This window comes from Neophocaena asiaeorientalis, unplaced genomic scaffold (assembly GCF_003031525.2).
Source record: "Neophocaena asiaeorientalis asiaeorientalis breed wild unplaced genomic scaffold, Neophocaena_asiaeorientalis_V1.1 scaffold14, whole genome shotgun sequence".
NCBI lineage: Eukaryota > Metazoa > Chordata > Mammalia > Artiodactyla > Phocoenidae > Neophocaena > Neophocaena asiaeorientalis.
In genome coordinates, this window is record NW_020175192.1 from 4244595 (window position 1) to 4265824 (window position 21230).

Below are 21230 nucleotides of genomic sequence, written 5' to 3' on the forward strand. Positions count from 1 at the left end.
TATATTACTATCATTTATTTTAACAGTTACTTTTTCAAATTGTCTCAATTTGGGCTAGTGAGAGTTTCTTTTAGCTGGCCACAATATTCTTTTCAAAAGTCTGTATGACACTTTAAAAACTTACACATTTTTCCAGCACAAGAAAAGATGTTCTAGGCCCCTGTTATATTTTTCCTACCCTTGTTCTGGATTCAGCTGTTTCTCTAAGTAGCCCAGATTGCTTTTAGTAGAGAAGAGTATTTAGTAAACATCTGAGAACCAGGTGTGCTTATTTCTGCCATTTTCCATTATCTCTAAGTCTTCTCAGACAACAAAGCTAGAACATACATGTATCACATTTATTTCTATATCCACGTATTATATCTCTGTTTTTAAAACGTGAACTTATAGTGATAATTTTATTTCCAGACACCACAAATATATACAAAGTACATCTTACATTCATAAGTTGCTTTTTCATATGCTCAAGCCCAGAAGCACAAAAGTTTGTTTCATAACTGCTAAAGCATATACTAAAGGAAGCTTTCTAGCTGTTAGGATTATATTTTCTTTTAAATCATTGATCTTTTTATATTAGCTGCTATAAAGTGCTTCTCTGCTAATTGTAATATCTGGGTCATTTGGATATTGATATCTAGTGCTTTATTTGCACCTATATCGCATTTTAACTTCTTTGGCATGCATTGCAATTTTTTGACTTTATATTGGTTACTATGAGTAATACATAATGGAAACTTTGCATATATTTATGGTTTTCTGTATAAGTACTTACAAACATTATATTAGTTTCAGAGGTAGAACATAATGATCCAACATTTTTTATAGATTACACACCATACAAAGTTATTATAAAATACTGACTATATTCCCTATGCTGTATGTTACATCCCTTTGGCTTATCTATTTTGCCATTGGTAGTTTGTACCTCTTAATCCCTTTCACCCATTTTGTGCTTTCTGTACACCTCTCCCTTCTGGTAACCACTAGTTTGTTCTCTGTATCTGTGAGTCTGTTTCTGTTTTGTTATATTTGTTTGTTTGTTTTATTTTTAGATTCCACATATAAGTAAAAACATACAATATTTGTTTTTCTCTGTCTGATTTATTTCACGAAGCATGAAGCAATATACTATCCAGGTCCATCCATGTTCTTGCAAATGGCAACATTTCATTTTTATTTGTGGCTGAGTGATACTCTATTACATATATAATATACAAATAATATAAATATATCTCACATCTTTATCCATTCATCCAATGCTGGGTTCTTAGGTTGCTTCCATATCTTAGCTATTTTAAATAATACTGCTATGAACATTGGGGTACATATATCTCTTTGAAGTAGTGTTTTCATTTTCTTCAGATAAATATCTAGAAGTGGAATTGTTGGATTTTATGGTAGTTCTACTTTAATTTTTTTTTTTTAGGAAAGTCCATACTGTTTTCCATTTGGCTTTACCAATTTACATTCATACCGACAGTTTACTACAGTTTCCCCACATCTGACCAATGCTTGTTTTTTTTTTTTTTGGTCTCTTTGATAATAGCCATTCTGACAGGTGTGAGATGATATCTCATTGCGGTTTTGATTTGCATTTCCCTCATGATTAGTGATGTTTAATGTCTTTTCATGTACCTGTTGGCCATCTGTATGCCTTTGGGAAAATGTCTATTCAGGTCCTATGCCGATATTTTAATTGATTTTGGGAGGCTGTTTTTTATTGAGTTGTATAAGTTCTTTATATATTTTGGATATTAACCCCTTTGCAAATACCTTCTTCCCATTCAGTAGGTTGCCTTTTTGTTTTTTGTTCTTTGTTTTTTTTTTTTTGTTTTTTTTTTTGCGGAACGCAGGCCTCTCACTGTTGTGGCCTCTCCCGTTGTGGAGCACAGGGTCCGGACGCGCAGGCTCAGCGGCTACGGCTCACGGACCCAGCCGCTCCGCGGCATGTGGGATCTTCCTGGACCGGGGCACAAACCCATGTCTCCTGCATTGGCAGGCAGACTCTCAAGCACTGCGCCACCAGGGAAGCCCTCTAATATGTAATCTTTTTGTCTGGTTTCTTTTACTTATGTTTTTGAGATTCATCCATTTTGTAGCCTATATCAGTAGTATGTAGCTTCTTATTACTGGGTAATATTATATGGTGTGGATATAAACATTTTAAAATTATGTACCACTTAATGGGCATTTAGAATGTTTCTAGTTTAAGACCATTAAGAACAATGCTGCTGTTATATAGAGAATGGATAAACAACAAGGTCCTACTGTATAGCACAGAGAACTATATTCAGTATCCTGTGATAAACCATAATAGAAAAGAATATTGAATATATATATGTATAGCTGAACCACTTTGCTGTACAGCAGTAATTAACACAACATTGTAAATCAACTATACTTCAACAAAAAAAATCAAGAACAATGCTGCTGTGAACATTCTTGTGCAGTATTTTGTTTGTTTGCTTTGTAAAGCCATGTATTTGTTTCTCCTGGGATATAACAAGTGTGAAGGTGCAAGTCTTTATGTAGACACACATTTTAAAATTTCACTTGGATGCACACTTAGAAGTAGAATTGCTGGGTCACATGGCAGGTATATGTTCAACATTTTAAGAAGCTTCCCAAATATTTTCCAGAGTTACTGTACCATTTTACATTTCCAGCAAATATGTATCAGAGTTCTATCTTCTCTACATCCTTCTCTACATCACCAACATTTGATATTGTCATGACTTTTTGTTTCCTTGTTTATTTGTGTGTCATTCTAAAAAGGTATCTTACTCTGGCTCTAATTTGCATTTACCTACTGATTTATGAAATTACCACCCTTTCATGTGATTATAAGGCATTTGTATTATCTTCTTTGGTAAAATGTCTTGGTAGATCTGTAGCCCATGTTTAAATTGGGTTTTGTTGTCATTATTGAATTGTGAAAATTCTTTTACGTATCAGAATAGAATCTTTATCAGATATATGAATTGAAAATATTTTATCTAAGTCTATCTTTTCTTAATGACAACTTTTTGAAGATCAAAAGATTTTAATTTTGATGAAGACCAACTTATCCCTTCATTTTTTTACAGATCTTGCTTTTGGTACAATACCTAAGAAATCTTTGCCTCATTGCATAAAAGTGATAAAAGTGATAAAAGCAGAAATGTTTGTTTTGTTCCTGATTGTAGGGTGATAGCATTCAATCTTTCTACTTTATCCATGATACTACTAGTGGTTACACATACAGCTCTATCAATTTGAGGAAGTTTCTGTCTGTTCCTAGCTGGATGAGACAGTTCATCATGGTTCAGTGCTGGATTTTATGAAATGCTTTCTCTGTGTCCTTTGAGAAGCTTCTGTGTTTCCCCCCTTTATTTTATTTTATTATTATTATCTTTTAACACATTTATTGGAGTATAATTGCTTTACAATGGTGTGTTAGTTTCTGCTCTATAACAAATAGAGACTTGTGAAGTCTCCCTGCACATAAATGGAGCCTCACAGCCGCTAAGAATGTGATGTAAGGATAGCTGACAGCCAGCCTTTATGGAACCACTCTCTCCAGAATCATGGCTCCAATTTCTAGCTACTCCATCCCGAATCTTAACTGTGACCTCAGTCTTGGGCTAACAGTGCTGCTGGTTTTACATTCATTCCCTACTACATTTGCTACTTTTACTCAAAATGCTGCTGGGTGAGACTTTTTGCTCTCTGCACCAGATCAAAGATGATCCCTCTGGCACTGAATTTATTGGTTTTAATGGCCAGCCTTGCCCTGGTAAAACGACAGCTGAAAGAGTGTGTGGGAGCAGACCCAGGCAAGAGGACCACAGCCTTTCACTATTATTACTGATTTTATGGCAACTTTACATAAATGCTTCTCGATTTGTTGTTTGCTTTTGATCAGTTTCCATAGCCCTGAAATGTTTGTTGTGACAACTTTGCATAGTTTTATACTTATTTGGGGGAGATAATTTACCTATATCTTCTCTCTCTCCTACCCCCCTCGTTAAGATTTAACTACACAATTTATTTTGTGCCTGATGTATCACAAATCCTAGAACTGACTCATGATAAACACTCTCATCTAACTAGGAATAGAAAGAAACTTCCTCAATCTGATAAAGCTATATGTGTTTTGTACCTCTACAAGTTACATCTAAGATAAATTTCCTTCAATGGGAAGAACTCAGTTTACATTTTCTTTAGTCTGGGGCGTCTATTGATAAATTTTATTAATTATTGTCTGAAAATGCCATATTTCCTTTTGAAAGATACTTTCTCTACCTACAAAATGCGAAGACACTAGATATTTTGTCTCACCTTTGAGTCTGTCATTCAATAATCTGATCTCCATTATTTCTCTTGGAAAGTCAGTCTTAAGTTGTATTACTGTTCTTTTGTTGTTAATGCTTTTTTATTTTCTGGTTACTCTCATGACTTTGTCTGTGATTTATGCACTATCACTGTGATGTATCTTAGTGGTTCAGTGTTAATATTTATTGCATGTACTGCTTCCTGAGTGTATGCCTCAGTGTCTTGTCAGTTTGGGACCCGTGATGTGGAGAGTACATATTATGTTTGAAAAACAGAAAAGGAAATCCAATCATACCAGTAATTTTTTAAATTTTTTTACTAATTTTTTAGAATAGAATAAGCTTGGAATCATGTTTAAGAATCAAAAAAGGAATAAAGAATTGTTACCAAAAAAGTGATAAGGCTAAATAGAAAGTAGTTCATAATTCCTAAGATGTTGTTACTATTAACAATGCAGGAAAGGCCCTCATATTTTTTGGTGTTGCACAATTAGTTGCGTACATCTTTTAGCAGCCCTTAATGCTTTATTTAAATCTGTTTGCTTTAGAAATGATATTCTAATATTTCTCTGTATTGAAAACTAATGATTTTTATTTGTTGGTAAATTATAGGGATGTGCGATGTGGGAAATTACTGTGTACATATGACAAAGGAATTATAATTAATATTCCAAATGCCACTGTTTTGTATAGTAACATAGATGGACACATCTGCGTTGGAGTGGAATATGCATATGATGATAAAGACAGTGGAAATATGTGGGTAAAAGATGGAACTGTTTGTGGTCTAAATAAGGTATGTAGTCTTTTATTAGCAACTAATTTCCTAATTTCAAATTTTAAATGCATATTTGGTATTTTTCTCATAATTTAAGTGTACATTTAATTTCAAAAAATAAGAAAGTAGAAAGTTTTGAAAATGAGAAAATTTTTAAAAGAAAAAATATAACCTGCATTCATGCATAGATATTATCACTATGAATATTTCATTGGCTATTTAGTACTTTTTTCATGGAAGTCATATGTATTAACTGAACTGAGAATCATACAGTTCATTAACTGTTTTATTAATTATCTCATGTTACACAGGGAGTATTTTTAATGTCATGAATTATATTTTGATATACTTACTTAAAATAGCAGTTAAAGTAACATATGCCCATTTTAGTGATGAAAATAATAAAGGATTCACAGAGTAAAGGAAAAATCAATCAAAGGCACATAAATCTGAGATATAACTACTCTCCATTTTCATGAACCTTCCATCAACTCATTAATTGAAGTATAATTGATTTACAATATTGCGTTAGTTTCAGGTGTACAGCATAGTGATTCAGTATTTTTGCAGGTTATATTCCATTATAGGTTATTACAAGATAATGGGTATAATTCCCTGTGCTATACAGTATATCTTTGTTGCCTATCTATTTTATATATACCACTTTGCATCTGTTAATCCCATACCCCTAATTTGTCCCTCCCCACTTTGATCTCCCCTTTGGCAACCATAGGTTTGTTTTCTATATCTGTTTCAGTTTTGCATATATATATTCCTTTGCATTCTTTTTAAGTTTCCACATATAAGTGATATCATATAGTATTTGACTTTCTCTTTGACTTATTTCACTAAGCATAATTTTCTTTAAGCCCACCCACATTATTGCAAATAACAGTATTTCATTCTTTTTTATGGCTGAGTAATATTCCACTATATAAATAAATTTTTATATATATATATACATATATATATTTAAAAATCACATTTTTAAATGCAATAGTATGTTGATGGGCACTTGAGTTGCTTCTGAGTCTTGGCTATTGTAAATAGTGCTGCTGTGAATATTGGGGAGCATGTATCTTTTTGAATTAGTGTCTTTCTTTTTTCCCGATGTATACCCAGGAGTGGGATTGCTGGGTTGTATGGTAATTCTATTTTTACTTTTTTTTTTTTTTTTTTTTTTTTTTTATGGCTCACGGGCCCAGCCACTCCGTGGCATGTGGGATCTTCCCAGACCGGGGCATGAACCCGTGTCCCCTGCATCGGCAGGCGGACTCTCAACCACTGCACCACCAGGGAAGCCCTATTTTTACTTTTTTAAGGAACGTCCATAGTGTTTTCCATAGTGGTTGTACCAATTTGCATTGCCAGCAAAAGTGTACAAGGGTTCCCTTTTCTCCACATTCTCCCCAATATTTGTTATTTGTAGACTTTTTGATGAGAGCCATTCAAAGAGGTGTGAGGTGATACCTCATTTTGTTTTTGTTTTGCATCTCTCTAATAATTAGCGATGTTGAACATCTTTTCATGAGCCGTGGGCCATCTTTATATCTTCTATGGAAATATGTCTATTCAGTCTACTGCCCATTGTTTAACTGTTTTGTTTTTGTTTTGATATTGTGTTGAATGAGCTGTCTATATATTTTGGATATTAACATCTTGTTAGTTGCATAATTAGCAAATATTTTCTCCGATTCCATAGGTTTCTTTTTGTTTTGTTGACAGTTTGCTGTGCAAAAGCTTTTAAGTTTAATTAGATCCCATTTGTTTAGTTTTGATTTTACTTCTTTTGTCTTAGGAGACTGATCCAAGAAAATATTGCTACAATTTATGTCAAAATGTATCCCACCTATGTTCTCTTCTAAGAGTCTTATGGTTACAGGCCTTACATTTAGGTCTTTAAACCATTTTGAGTTTATTTTTGTAAATGTTGTGAGGGATTGTTCTAATCTTATTGTTTTACGTGTGGCTGTCCAGTTTTCCCAGCACCACTTGTTGGTGATACTGTCTTATCTCCATTGCATATTCTTTCCTCCTTTTTCTCCTGTTTCTTTTTATAGCATGTGATTTTTTGGTTAAAAATTGGACTTTTGAAAAACAGCCATTTCTCCCACTGTTTGCAGGCTGGCTCCGTACCAGTATAGTCTTCTTCTAATTTCCGGGGTGTGCTCTGAGCCTCGGGAGTAGCCTGAAGAGAAAGCTGGTGGTCTCTGAGATCTCTGTGAATATGCATCTTTCCTGGGTCTTTTGTGGCTTTTCTTATTCCCCACATACATGTATGTTTTTTAATGTCTTATTTTTCCAAATAGTCTCATGCCAGGGTTGCTTTGGAGCCTTAGATGGTCTATTGTATGTTTCCACCCATTCTCTCTGCTCCAAATGTCTACAAGTCTTAGTTTCCCTGCAGTTTTCCTGAGCAGTGTCCATCTGAGATCTGAATTAGGTGGAACAGGGACGAGTCTTCAGGCAGTTCCCAGACAGGTTACCATATTGAAAATAAGGTGTCCTCTACTCCATTCAGTTCAAGGGAGGGAACTGGAAACTCAGCTGCTGTCTCCTCCAGACCAAGACAATGGCATGCCCAAAAAGTAGTGGGACAAGGTTTGAGCAAAATACTACAAAACTTTCTAACATTTTGATTGTGGCTTTTTGTTTGGGCATTTGCTGAGCTGCAGTAGACCTTTGACGGCTTCCAGAGCTCCTATGGGTTGCTTTAGCCAGTCCTTCTCCCCCTCCCCCCCCTTCCCCTCCTCCTCCTTCTTCATCTTCTTCTTCTAGGATCTCTAAAGGAGAACAAGACTTGGGACTTCCTAGTGCACCATTTTGCTGATGTCGCCCTCCAGATTATTTTTTCAGGATTTGGTAAAACCTGCTTTTAATTCTGTCACTGGTGTACGGTGCATATAATCACTTAAATACCACATCCTTAGCCATGGATGACCACGGGAGGAATGCTGGCTTCAGGTTTTGGTTACTTTTGTGGAATCACATTGCCTCACATTTTCTGTGTTGTGTGTGTGTCTCTATGTCTTTTACTGCAATATGAGCAACATGAGGTTTGTTGTTGCTGACTGCTGTGTTCTCAGGGCCAGGCGCATCGTAAGACTCAAATATTTAGTTAATTAAAGTTTGAATGGCTGTTCTTTGTGTAACAACTGCACTTCCCTAAATATTTCTTAACAGTTTCATAATAGATATGATGTAGCGTCATTCTGAATACTTATTCTTTTTCTATAAGTACTTTGTCTTTCATTTCTATGCTTGATTAAGTCATGTTCAACATCAGAGCTCAATAAAAAAGTTTCACTGTCCTCATATATTAGATAAATTCTGTGTTTTTATTATTTCATAAAACTATTTTATTATAGTACTTGTTACACATTTACCTTTACTGTTACTTATTTCATGCCTGTACTTCCTATCCCAGTATAAGCAGGGAAGATGTTTTTATTATTTTATTTACTTTCAGATAATCAGTCTCATCTAGTGCTGAAAACATAGTAACACTATGAATTAATCACTTATTGTTAGTATATTAATATTTATTGTTAAATGAATACCTCTTATGTCAGTATAATAAGGAATCCTTTTAATTAGATGCCAAATACAGATGTTGGCACAGTTAACTTACTTTGGGATATCTCCTTTTTAGGTTTGCAAGAATAAGAAATGTGTAGATTCTTCATTCTTGAATTACGACTGTACTCCAGAAAAATGCCACAATCAAGGTGTAAGTATCAGCACTATAAGACAAGAATAGAAATCATCGAGGCTGATATTTGGAAAGCAAACGCACAGCTAAACACACACACACACACACACACACACACACACACACACACACAGTCATATTCATAAACCATGTAAGAAAATCAGCCTTATCTGACCTAGCTATTATTTCAAAATTTTAAGTGAACACAAATAATTTTAGCTATTTATAAGATGATATTTCTCCTGTTTCAGCTATGTAATAATAAAAGGCACTGTCACTGTAACCCTACGTATTTACCTCCAAATTGCCAAGCTTCACTAGAGTCATGGGAAGGTGGGAGTATTGATAGTGGCAACTTTCCACCCTCAGTACCAGGCCTACCTGGTAAGTATTGATTGATACTTGATCGATACTGATTTCAATTGAAATTATAATTAAAATAACATTTTAATGTATTAAATTTAATAAAATAAGTATTTTTGTCTACCAACTTATATTTAGATTATGTTTGGACATAAAACAATACACCATATATGGCTATTTAATTTATGTTTTCCTTCCAGACACTAATGTGTTATAACATATTAAATGTATGTTATAAATAAGGTATGTCAGTAAAGGCCCAGGCACGAAAATAGAAATCACTTTAGCCTTTCATACAGAAGGAATTCAATACAAGGCATGGGGTAACACATAACGGCAGAGATAAAAGCCAATCAGAGAACAGTGAGGCAACCAGAGATTAGCAACACAGGAATCCACTACCACTTCTTAGGGCTAAAGGCACAATAAATGGAGATGTTATTACTAGAACCAGAATCTAAGCCATCTCGCATGACATGTAACTGTGGTCAGGGCTATATACTAGGGTCTAGAACACAGGTAGAGGTACTCTCCAGCATGAGGTGAAGGTGTACAGGATACAGGGACACAACTGCAGATGCTGGAGAAAGAGAGGGTTAAATACCATGGCAATTTCTGTCTTCTTGCCCTCCAAATTTTATCCAGTGAATCCCATTAGCCAAATCTAACTAGAAGACCAAAGGTTAAGGAGCTTAGGAAATATAATTTTCGACATTTTTTGGTTCAAAGTAGAGATGTATTTTAGAGCAAGCTGGCAGATCCAGTGTTGCTTAGGACTAGATTTCTTTTATATAAAAACCTATGTTTAGGGCTTCCCTGGTGGCACAGTGGTTGAGAGTTCGCCTGCCGATGCAGGGGACACGGGTTCGTGCCCCGGTCCGGGAAGATCCCACATGCCGCGGAGCGGCTGGGCCCGTGGGCCATGGCTGCTGAACCTGCGTGTCTGGGGCCTGTGCTCCGCAATGGGAGAAGCCACAACAGTGAGAGGCCCGTGTACCACAAAAAAAACCCCAAAAAACAAAAAACCTATATTTACAGAAAATCAAAGCAAGCAGATTTTGAGCCAGACTTAGTTCGTAACATTTCCACATTCATTCCAGCATTTGAAATATAGTATTTAAGACCATACAGTAATAGATTAAGTAAAAAACATTATAACATACTTATGTATCACCAAGCTATTTCTATGTTAGTGGGAACGGTCAGCTTATCTTCAAATTAACAGCAATTAACTGCATCTATCCATGCACATGCATGCTGTTTCCCCAGTGAGAAGAGGACTGTCTCCTAGAATCCAGGTTGGTTTTAGTGATGTGATTGAGCCATAAAATATACAGAAGTGAGATTCTGAGACTTCCATGGTCTTGCTGCAGATTCTGACTGGGTTTTGTAGAATACTAATGCTTTGAACTCTCATTATTGGAACACTCATTCTGTTGAAAATTATCTGCTGTATATGAAATTTGACTACATTGAGACATAAAAATAAAAATACAACCACGCAACTAAGCCCTCCCCAAATTCATGCCACACAAAATTAAAAGATTGAGTTACTAAATTTAGGGATACTTTCTTGCACAATCTCTCTCTCTCTCTCTCCCTACACACACACACCACACACACACACACACAATTTGGTACCAGATGGTGCATTTATATTTATATAACAAGAATCTAAAACATGTGCCATTAGCTTTGGAATTGGGTGGTGCATGGAAGGTAGAACAGGAAACTGTTGACGACTACTGATATATGTTGACATTGTCTCAAGAAGACTGTTGGTGAGCAATTCAAAGACAGCTTAAAAACATGTTATTAGAAGTTGGAGAAATGAGGACATTTATTATGAAGTAGTGAATTGTGTGGCATCCTTGCTGCCTGTGGTAATGTGGAAAGTAGAATTCATGGTTCTGGTCAGCAAGATTTCCAAGTTGGGTGACTTAAGTTACCTATGATAAAATACAAGATGATAGTAATTATTAATAAAGGAACAGTTCAGTTTTCAAGTAAAATGTCTATTTTACTTGAAAAGAGCTAGAATTTATTTGGTTTGAAAATAAAATTAATTTTTATTCCTGAATTCTTCCAGCAAAACATTCTTAAAGTAAGAAATGGCTAACAGCTAAATTTGAGATACTGAGCCATAAAATTTGATCTCAGATAAAAATTGTCAAGCGTATGTAAACCCCTCTGTTAAGACCTCAGGAAAACTTAAAGTGATGCCTCTTAGACACCTTCATCTATCAATATACAAAAAGCCTTCTCAGTATTGTACTGGACTGCCTCTTAAAAACTCTTAAACAATAAGGCTACTATGAACGTTAAATAGGTTATTTTATAGCAGCCTCACCAGAGTCCAATATAGACAGATTTATGTTAAAAAGATTTGTGGGTGTGGTTTCATTTAATGGGGTGTATTTTTTATTTAATACACAAGAAATCCATACATTTTTAAGGAATTACATCAGTCAGACTGAAAACGGTCAAGATAATACATATGTTCTTCAAGTCCTAATCAATTATGGGTAAAAGTAGACTGATAAAGCTACTCTAATATAAAAAGTGTTATAAGGGCTACTCCTTATGGAAAAGGAATTATAAATCATAGGGTATAACCAAGAAATCAGAAGCCCAAACTTCATGATTTGTGCATTTGTGATTTTTGAAAATCACCACCAACAAAAATAACAGCAACAAGAAATACAGATGTATATGGTTTCACAGGTTAATTCTGGCAAGTTTTTGCAAGGAAGAAATACCATTTTAAAAAGTAGCAGTGAAGTGACTCCTGTCACCTCGCTGTATGAGGAAAACATATCCCTGATGCCAAATCCAGAAAGAAAGTTAACAAAGAAAAAATTACAGAACAATATACTTCATAAACATAAATGTAAACATTCATTTGAAAGTCAATCAGTGCAATTCACCAAATTAAGAATTTTTTAAGTGTATATCATTTTCTCTTTTGATGCATAAGTCATTTGACAAAATTCAACACGTATTTATGAATTTTTTAAAGGCAACAAACTACCAACAGAAGCAAACTTCATCAATATGATAAAAAGAATCAACAAAAAAATTTTAGCCAATATATCTTATAATAAAATGCATCGTTTTTTCCAAAATTTGAGAGCAAGGCAATGAAGTCTGCTCTCACCATGTCAATATTTTACCCTAAGTCATAGCCAGTGCAATAAGTAAAGAACAAAAAATCAGGAGCATGAAGATTAGAAAGGATGAAATTAGACCGAACATGATATGATTAATTACATCAAAAATCGTAAGGACTCTACAAAAATCCTTCTAGAAGTAATAAAAACCTTTCGAAAGGTCAAAGGAAATGTTTAAAAGTGGGTAGTATTGCTATATACTAGCAGCAGTAAATGAAAACCAACTTAAAATCAGTACCATCTACAATACTATCAAAATATAAAATATTAGGAATAAGTTTAACAAAAGATGTGCAAGACTGAAACTAAAACAAAGATGCAGATAGATGCTAAACATACAAATAAATGGAGAAATATGCCATGCTCACCTATTGGAAAGTTTATTATTGCCAAGATGTCAATTCTCACCAAATTAAATCTATAGATAAAAATGACCAATCATAAAAGCATGCAACATTTTAGGTATCAACAATTTGATTATAAAATACACACAAAAGTGCTTAGAATACCAAAAGAGCTCTGAAAAAGTACAACAAAGAAGGACAACTTAGTCTATTTGCCTTATATTAAATTTAGAATAATATAGATTTAGTATATAGTTACAGTAATCAAGAAAAGTACAAAGATAGTTCAACGGGAAAGGAAAGTCAGTTCAAAACATTGTATTCTAACAACTGGATAGCCACATAAGGCCAAATGAATCTCAAAATTACAACTTACTTCACAATTCATGTGTGATAGACGATAACTCTAAATGTAGAAGCTAAAACTATTCTTGAAAGAAACACAGGAAATGTCTACATGACCTTGAGCTAAGCAATTAATTTCTTAGATGAAACATGAAAATAAATACCAATGCAATAAAAGAAAAGAATTTGGACTTCATTGAAATGCTATTACATATGCAATATTTCTTACAAAAAAAATTGAGTATTGAGGGAAAATTCAGTTCTTCCTGGGATCACACTATAATCCCTTTCGTCTGTATTATGAGACAGATCTGAAAAGAGACTACATGGAATAGAAGGTTCTTAATAAACAAGCAAGGAATATAGGACTATTATGTAAGAGAAGAGTCTAACTTTGAGCACTTATGATGTCAACTTATCCTCTTCATATAAAATATGTTAATTATAAAATTATTAAATGTTTAAACATTTTATTCTAATAGTCATATTAAAATGCAGAAATGGTTTTGCTATATTCCTGGTAGTTGCTTTCAAATCACTGGTATTTTCTCTCCTAGACAGGCGCTATATTGAGAATGTTTACTATTCCACACCTACGAGATGGCCATTTTTCTTACTCATTCCTTTTTTCATTATTCTCTGTGTACTGATTGCTACACTGGTAAAAGTTTATTTCCAAAAAAAAAATTGGAGAACTGAGGACTATACAAGCGATGGGTATATTAATTTCATATTTAAGATTCATTACTTTTGTAATTAGTTGGCCTACATAGTAACTTATCAATAAATAACATTATGGTGATATAACTAGTAATAATTCCGATTATATATTTATCTTTATATGGAAATTTAATATGTAATATATTAATGATCAATATAATGAATAATACATTTCTTTAATCTTAAAATAACTTGGACTGTGTTAAGGGTAAATTTAAGTAGAAATGATTTCTAGTTAGTGTTTATCTACCTCCTTTTACTATTTGATCTTAATTATTAAATATTATTACTTTACTTTTTAATATTTATATATTTCAAAGAATTTTGCATACACTATTTTATTAAAACATAGCATGGAAATTTAGGAGAGTAGTTAAGCTTTAAGACACTTAAATAAATTGAGAGGCAGGCAGAGTTGGAAAAGTTTAGAAATTAATATATAATAGTAAAACTGAAAAATCTAGATATAGCCATGGCTAATCTACAGAAAAAACTTTTTAAAATTAAATAACCTTATAAATATCTGAAAATCTGCTTCAAGAATAAAATAAATATTAAAATTGGTTTATTTCCTTTCATGGAAATTGCTATAAAATAATTTCTGCCTTTGAGTTTTACATCTATGCCCTACATCTTAATTAAAATGAAATGAATTTTATTCAAATATTTAAAGAATTTTATTGAAGTATTTAAAGTTGATAATACTAATTAAAAGAGAATATATTTCATAGAAATATTTTGAAAAGTTTATGTAAAATTGCTGAAGTAATGTAACACATAAAATAGTCACATAATTCAGATAATATATAAACATATTAAAGGAATTTTCTTATATTAGATGACTTTATTGTGGAAAAACTGGGCAGAATATGAATGGTTAAAAAAAAGTGTAAAACTATTTAGCTAATAATGTCATGGATATAAATATGATCTGAGTTCATTTCCAGATAAACTTACATTACTTTGCTTTTTCCCATATTAGTCTTTCTTACCAGTTAAGAGGTGCTCTCGGTGGTAAGATATTCTTAAGTAGTGACTGCTCCCAGATCTCAGATAGGGATTCAAAACTATTTCAATACTGATAAATGGTACAGAGTTTTGTAGAACCATCTTTGAGGAAAATACAATTTTAAATGATTATTTTTATTTTTAAATATATAGGCAAGTGGAAAGTGAGAGTGAGACCAAAGACTAGCCTGGAAAACAAAGAATCCATGGTATCACAGTAAGTATCAACTATTTTAGGATGAGAGGAAGAAACAGACAAACAGAAAATTCAATGTATTAGGTAGATAGAAATAATATAAATGTATATTAAATGAAGATAGTAATATAGCTGCATATAATAAAAATCAAATTGAGGCATATTTTTCAGTATTGTAAGCTATATCATAGACATGGTAAATCTGTCACCTAAAACATGTCTTGGAGTGCTATCTTTTCTCTTTTTTTCTAATAATGCTTAATTCTTTAGCATTTGTGTATTCAAAATGTTGGTTACAAATAAATTATTGATACATGATAGAACTCTACTTCAAAATAAGTGTACCCTCATGCCATTTGTTGAATTAATCATCATTTTTAACTTGATTGATCATACAGGTGACTTTTCCCCCTTTATTTATTCTACCAGAGTAATTATCTTTGATGGGCAGGAAAAATGGAAAAGAAAACGTACATGCCTTGCCTAATTACCTGGGATTCAAAACCTGTGCATTATGTCTTTCAGCTGTCAAGAAAAAAGTTTTCATAGATAACATAATACCACAAATAACTTATTTGCAAGGAATGCATGTTTATGAGTTTTTATATTACATATTTCTTATTTTTAAAGTTACCTCATATTAATTCTGTTAGTAAGCATTAACTCTGTTAATGAGTAGGCATGAGGTAAGGAAAGTGTATAATACATGCAATACCATGATTAAAGGCCACTGTTATATTTTAAGTTGCAATGGTGTGTGGTTGTGTTATAGTCTCATGGTCCATAACCAATCAAAAGACAACAATAAAAATTTTTTAAAAAAGATTTGGAAAAAAATTTCAACTATACGCTGCTTATAAAAGACAATTTCAGGGCTTCCCTGGTGGTGCAGTGGTTGAGAGTCCACCTGCCGATGCAGGGGACACGGGTTCGTGCCCCGGTCTGGGAAGATCCCACATGCCGCGGAGCGGCTGGGCCCGTGAGCCATGGCCGCTGAGCCTGCGCGTCCGGAGCATGTGCTCCGCAACGGGAGAGGGCACAACAGTGAGAGGCCCAATTTCAGTTATATAAAGGTTCAAAGTAAAAGACAGATATATATACCATGGAACTTTAAACAAAAGAAAGCTTGGTAGCCTTTAACACAAAAAGCATTAGTAGATATAAAGAAGAACATATCATAGTGCAAAAGGTAAGTCTAAGAAGAAGCTACAATAATATAAATGTGTGAGTCAGGGCTCTCCAGAGAAACAGAAGCAATAGGAGTTATATAGATAGATGGGGGGTGGGAGGGATGAGGAAATTTATTAAAGGAATTGGCTCACATGGTTCTGGAGGCAAAGAAGTCCCAAGATCTGCCGTCTGCAAGCTGGAGAGCCGGGAAAGGACTGGTAGCGTCATTCAGTGCGAGTCTGAAGGCCTGAGAAATGCGGGGCCAATGATGTAAGTCCCAATCTGAGTCCAAAACCCTGAGGACCAGGAGTGTCATTGGTGTCCCAGGATAGGAGAAGGTGGATGTCTCAGCTCAAGCAGAAAGCAAAGTGACCTTCCTCTACATTTTTGTTCTGCTCAAGCCCTCAAAAGATTGAATGATGCCCACTTGAATTGGTAAGGGTAGTCTCTCCTTCACTCAGTCTAATGATTCAAATACTAATCTCTTCCCAAGACACACAGACACACCCAGAAATCATGTTTTATCAGACATTTGGACATCCCTAAGTTGACACATGAAATTAACCAGGACAAGTCTCCCCCTTGTCAACTTGGCACCCATATGCATCTCCTTAAGCCATACTTAATCTCCAAATGAAGGTCATAACTCTGCCTAAAGTGATATAACTATCCTGCATACAACCAAAGGTGCCCTAATTCCTTTCCAGAAGAGGAGATAAAGCCCCTGAGTGATGTTTACTCTCCTCCTGATATTTTATAACTTAAATACTACGATGTAAAATTTAAAATATTTAAATACTTATACAAAGTCGATACATGATAAAGGAATGAGAGGAAAGAAAGCAAAGATATTTGCTTAATATATGTTTATATACAGACAAATGTATTCATAACAAAATAAGGAGGATATAATTGTGAAAATACAGTCTGCATTTCTGTAACTAGTCACATGGTTGTAGCTGGTATTTATAACTACCTTCTTCTATTCTCCACTCTGCATTCCCTTTGACTTCATCAAGCACCTGAGCTGCTTTGCTGACCCAAACCTTCATTTCTGAAAGGCCTGCACCATTAGTAATCCTTTCTGGATGGAGTTGTAGTTCTTCACTGACCGTAATTACAGAGCATGGTAATGCGAGGAGACATTCCACGGGATTGCCTGTATTTCATGCATACTCTTCCTTACTCCATTGTTGAGTAGTGCAGTTCCCTTTGGTAGTCAAGATCATTAACCACAGCCAATACCTTACCTCCCTTGTTTTCCTATTGATTCAGAGGTACGAGGAACCGAAGTAGCCATGCAGCAATCTTAATTCCAGTTTAAGATATCACTGTTGTGTTTCCTGGCGAAAGCATTCTTCCCTCTGGGACTAAGACCTCTAGGCCAACAGAACTTAAAGTTGGGAAACAGGAAGCAAAAACTTTGCTAGTGGATCACTTGGGGTAATAGTGAGTGGTGCCACTCCTCTTTCCACCCTTCAATTCCTGGACCCATGAATCCTGGTTACTGGAGAAACAGCATCATATATTGGACAGTCTTCTGGAGAACCTTGCCCCAGCCCTGAAAAACACTGCCACTTAGCCAGCACTGTAATAGAGTGCTCAAATGGCCATGCCACCATTCTATCAAGCCAGCAGCTTCAGGATGGTGGGGAACGAGTGAATTCCATGAGCCCAGGGCCACTGCTGCAATTCTTTTGCTGTGAAGTTAGTTCCTTGATCAGAAGCAATGCTGCATAGAATACCGTGACGGTGGGTAAGTCATTCTGTCGATCAATGGATGGCAGTCTTGGCAGAAGCATTACACATAGGGAAGGTAAACCTGAACCCAGAGTGTCTATTCCAATAAGGAAAAAACACTGTCCCTTCCTTGATGGAAGTGGTCCAAGGTAATCAACCCACCGCCAGGTAGGCGGCTGATCATCCTGAGCATGGTGCTGTATCCTGGGCTCGGTGTTGGCCTCTGCTGCTGGAAGGTCAGGCACGCGGCAGTGGTGCTGCCAGGTTGCTGAGCCCTTCCCATTTGGTGAGAACAGGCATGGCTAGGAAGTAGGCTGACTAGTAGCCACAAAGTGGGTCATCGTTTCCACCTGATTATTAAAATTGTCCTCTGTTGAGATCACCCTTAGTGAACATTCACGGGACACAAACGTCTCCATGTTTCTTGCCCATTCAGAGAGCTCTACCCACATACTTCCTCCCCAAATAATTTTGTCCTCAGTTTTCCATTTATATTCCTTCCAAGTCCCTGATCATCCAGCCAAACCACTGGCTACAGCCCAGAACTGGTATATAATCACAAGTCTGGCTATTTCTCCTCCCAAGCAAATTGCACAACCAGGTACACTGCCTGAAGTTCTGCCCTTTTAACAGGATTTCCTTTCACCACTATCCTTCAAGGATGTCCAAGAGAGGGGCTGTAGTGCTGCTGCTCTCCACTTCCAAGTGGTGCCTGCACACCAGGCAGAATCATCTGTAAACTAGGCCCAAGACTTGTCTTCCTCTGTCAACTGATTATAGAGAACTCCTTATGAGTCCATAAATGCAAGCTGAGAGAAGGCACTGTAGTGGTAGCTGGGACTATAGGCATCTATTCCACTTCTTCTTGTAACTTACCTGTGCCTCAGGGCCTGCTTGGGCCTGATCACGGTTACCATTTCCATTTGATGATGGGATGTTTCTGTGCAGCCCAATTTTATGGCCTGGTGGTCAGAAAACAGTTTATGATCAACAGCTGAGGCTGCAGTATAATTTGGTGGCTTATGGTCAAGTGTTCAGTCTCTACTAAGGCTCTACCAGGAGCTGACCAAAAGTTGTTTTTGAAAAGGAAAATAGTTCTCTTTAGATTATGTCAGGGCCTTTCTCTATAATCCTAATGGCCTGCACCGTGATACACATATGGGGCCTGCCAAAGGCTCCAAACAGCACCCCTATCTGCCACTTCCCACTTCAAGTACCATTGGATCTGCTGGCTTATGTGGCCCAAGTGGAAGAGCAGCTTGCACTGCAGCCTGGACCTGTTGCAGAGCCTTCTCCTGCTCTAGGCCCCATACAAAACTAGCAGCTTTATGGGTCACTTGGCAAATGGGTTGAAGAAACACACTCAAATGCAGAATATGCTGTCTCCAACATTCAAAGAAGCCCATTAGGCATTGTACCTCTTTCTTGGCTATAGGACTGTCCAGAATCAAAAATTTACCTTTCACCTTAGAAAAGAGTATCTCAACAAGCCCCACACCACTGAACTCCTAGAAATTTCACTAGAAATCGAGATAGATGGCCCCAAAATTTTAGTCAGATTTATTTCCCACCTTCTGACAGCAAATGTCTTAATGATAAGTCTAGAGTAGTTGCTACTTCTCACTCACTAGGTCCAATCAGCATCGTGTTATCAATGTAATGGACCAGTATGATATCTTGTGAAAGGGAAAGGTGATCAAGATCTATATTATGACATATGGCTAGAGAGTTGACAGACCCCGGTAGGTAGGACAGTGAAGGTGTATTGCTGACTTTGCCTGCTGACAAAAATTGCTGCATACCAGGGACCAGAGGACGTGTTAATTTGCTCAAGCAATGAAACCACAACTGGTATGGCAGATGCAATTTGAGTCAGCCCCTGGTTAAGCTTAATGTAACCCATGCTTATTCTGCAAAATCCATCTGTCTTCTCTGCAGGCTAAATAGGAGAGTGGAATGAGTATGTGATGAGAACCACCACCTGTACATCTTTCAAGTCCTTGATGGTGACAGTAACCTCTGAACCTCTTTCTCTAAATTAAATCAGAGGAGGTTGGACATTTACAATTTGCTCATCATGGCTATTTTTGGTCTATGTTTTGGCCAACCAACCGAACTGTTAGAGCACTTTTAACTCCTAAGCTGCAGCATTAAATGTAGAATCTCTTCTTAGTGAGCCCATGTCAATACATTTGGCTTGATGCAAGTTTATGTTCCTTCCACTGTTATCCCACACCCTTAATATCCCTTCCCACAGAGCTTCTCTCGACGTCTGCTTATATAAATCAGAGAACTCAATTAGTTCTTCTGGAGTGTAGTTCACCTCACTGTCAGGAATCTGCTTAGACTGAGTCTAGTTATAGGTCTAGAAGCAAAGATGGATGGTGGGGGTCAGTCCTGAGGAGAATCAGCAGTGTCTTGAGTCCAAGACCATTTCCTCAGGGTTAATTCCCTCAAATTGAGGTGGAAAGGCTGAAACCACTGGGGGTGGAGACAGCACTGTGGGTGAGAAGGTCAGTTCCACTGGGGTTGGGGAGAATACTTTTGCTGAGGCTGGGAGGCCTCTTCCACAATGAGGACTCATCAGGATTTAGGGGCTCAATGTCCCTGGCTTCAACAGCATATTCCAACACATCTCCATCCCACCTTATAAGGTCTCATTCTTTCCCAATGAATGCCCTCACTTTGACAACAGACACCCTGTGAGGCCAGGAGGTCAACTTGCATTATAAATCAGCCAGGATGAGGTTCTCCATTTAATTTTCAGCAATTTCAGCCCTGGGGCTATAGGAGATAAGTCCTTTCTTCAGGGCACACCTGGAAGCCTTTAGGTCATTTACACAACACTTGACCTGGGAATTCAGGTCTCTGAACTTATCTTTTTCTTTCCCTATGTTGTCCAGCAACATTAGGAGAAATCAACCAATGTTATTATATTCCTTAGTTTTCCAAAAATCTTCAAAAATATCATATAGGGTCACGTGGTTCCTTTCTTCCTATAAGTGGTTGATTAGAAGTATCCAAAGCAGATATTTTGCATATCTCTGTAAACAGCAACTTTGTCTTTTCAGTCTTTATTGAATTTCTTACAATATTGCTTCTGTTTTGGATTTTTGGCCACGAGGCATATGGGATCTTAGCTCCCTGACCAGGGATCGAATGCACACCCCTTCATTGGAAGGCAAAGTCTTAACCACTGGACCACCAGGGAAGTTCCTGAGTCAACAGCATCTTTAAACTTAATCAGATTACAAAGCCAGTTCCAGGAATCCCAAAACGAATTCAGAAAACTCATCCTTTAAGTCCCCAAATCTGTATCAGTCAGGGTTCTCCAGAGAAACAGAAAAGGAGATTTTATATATATATATATA

At 36.0% G+C, this 21230-nt stretch overlaps 1 protein-coding gene across 1 annotated transcript in view; it reads left to right on the top strand.

Annotated features, from left to right (window-relative positions):
* ADAM2 (ADAM metallopeptidase domain 2) overlaps positions 1-15674 on the top strand; it is a 91095-nt gene extending 75421 nt beyond the window's left edge. Inside the window, exons 18-23 of the mRNA XM_024765165.1 lie at positions 4926-5109; positions 8744-8821; positions 9055-9187; positions 13583-13742; positions 14907-14970; positions 15379-15674. Coding sequence (XP_024620933.1) covers positions 4926-5109; positions 8744-8821; positions 9055-9187; positions 13583-13742; positions 14907-14940 — 589 coding nt within the window. The 3' untranslated portion in view covers positions 14941-14970; positions 15379-15674. The remainder of the gene's footprint in view (positions 1-4925; positions 5110-8743; positions 8822-9054; positions 9188-13582; positions 13743-14906; positions 14971-15378) is intronic.
* Positions 15675-21230: the final 5556 nt, after the last annotated feature.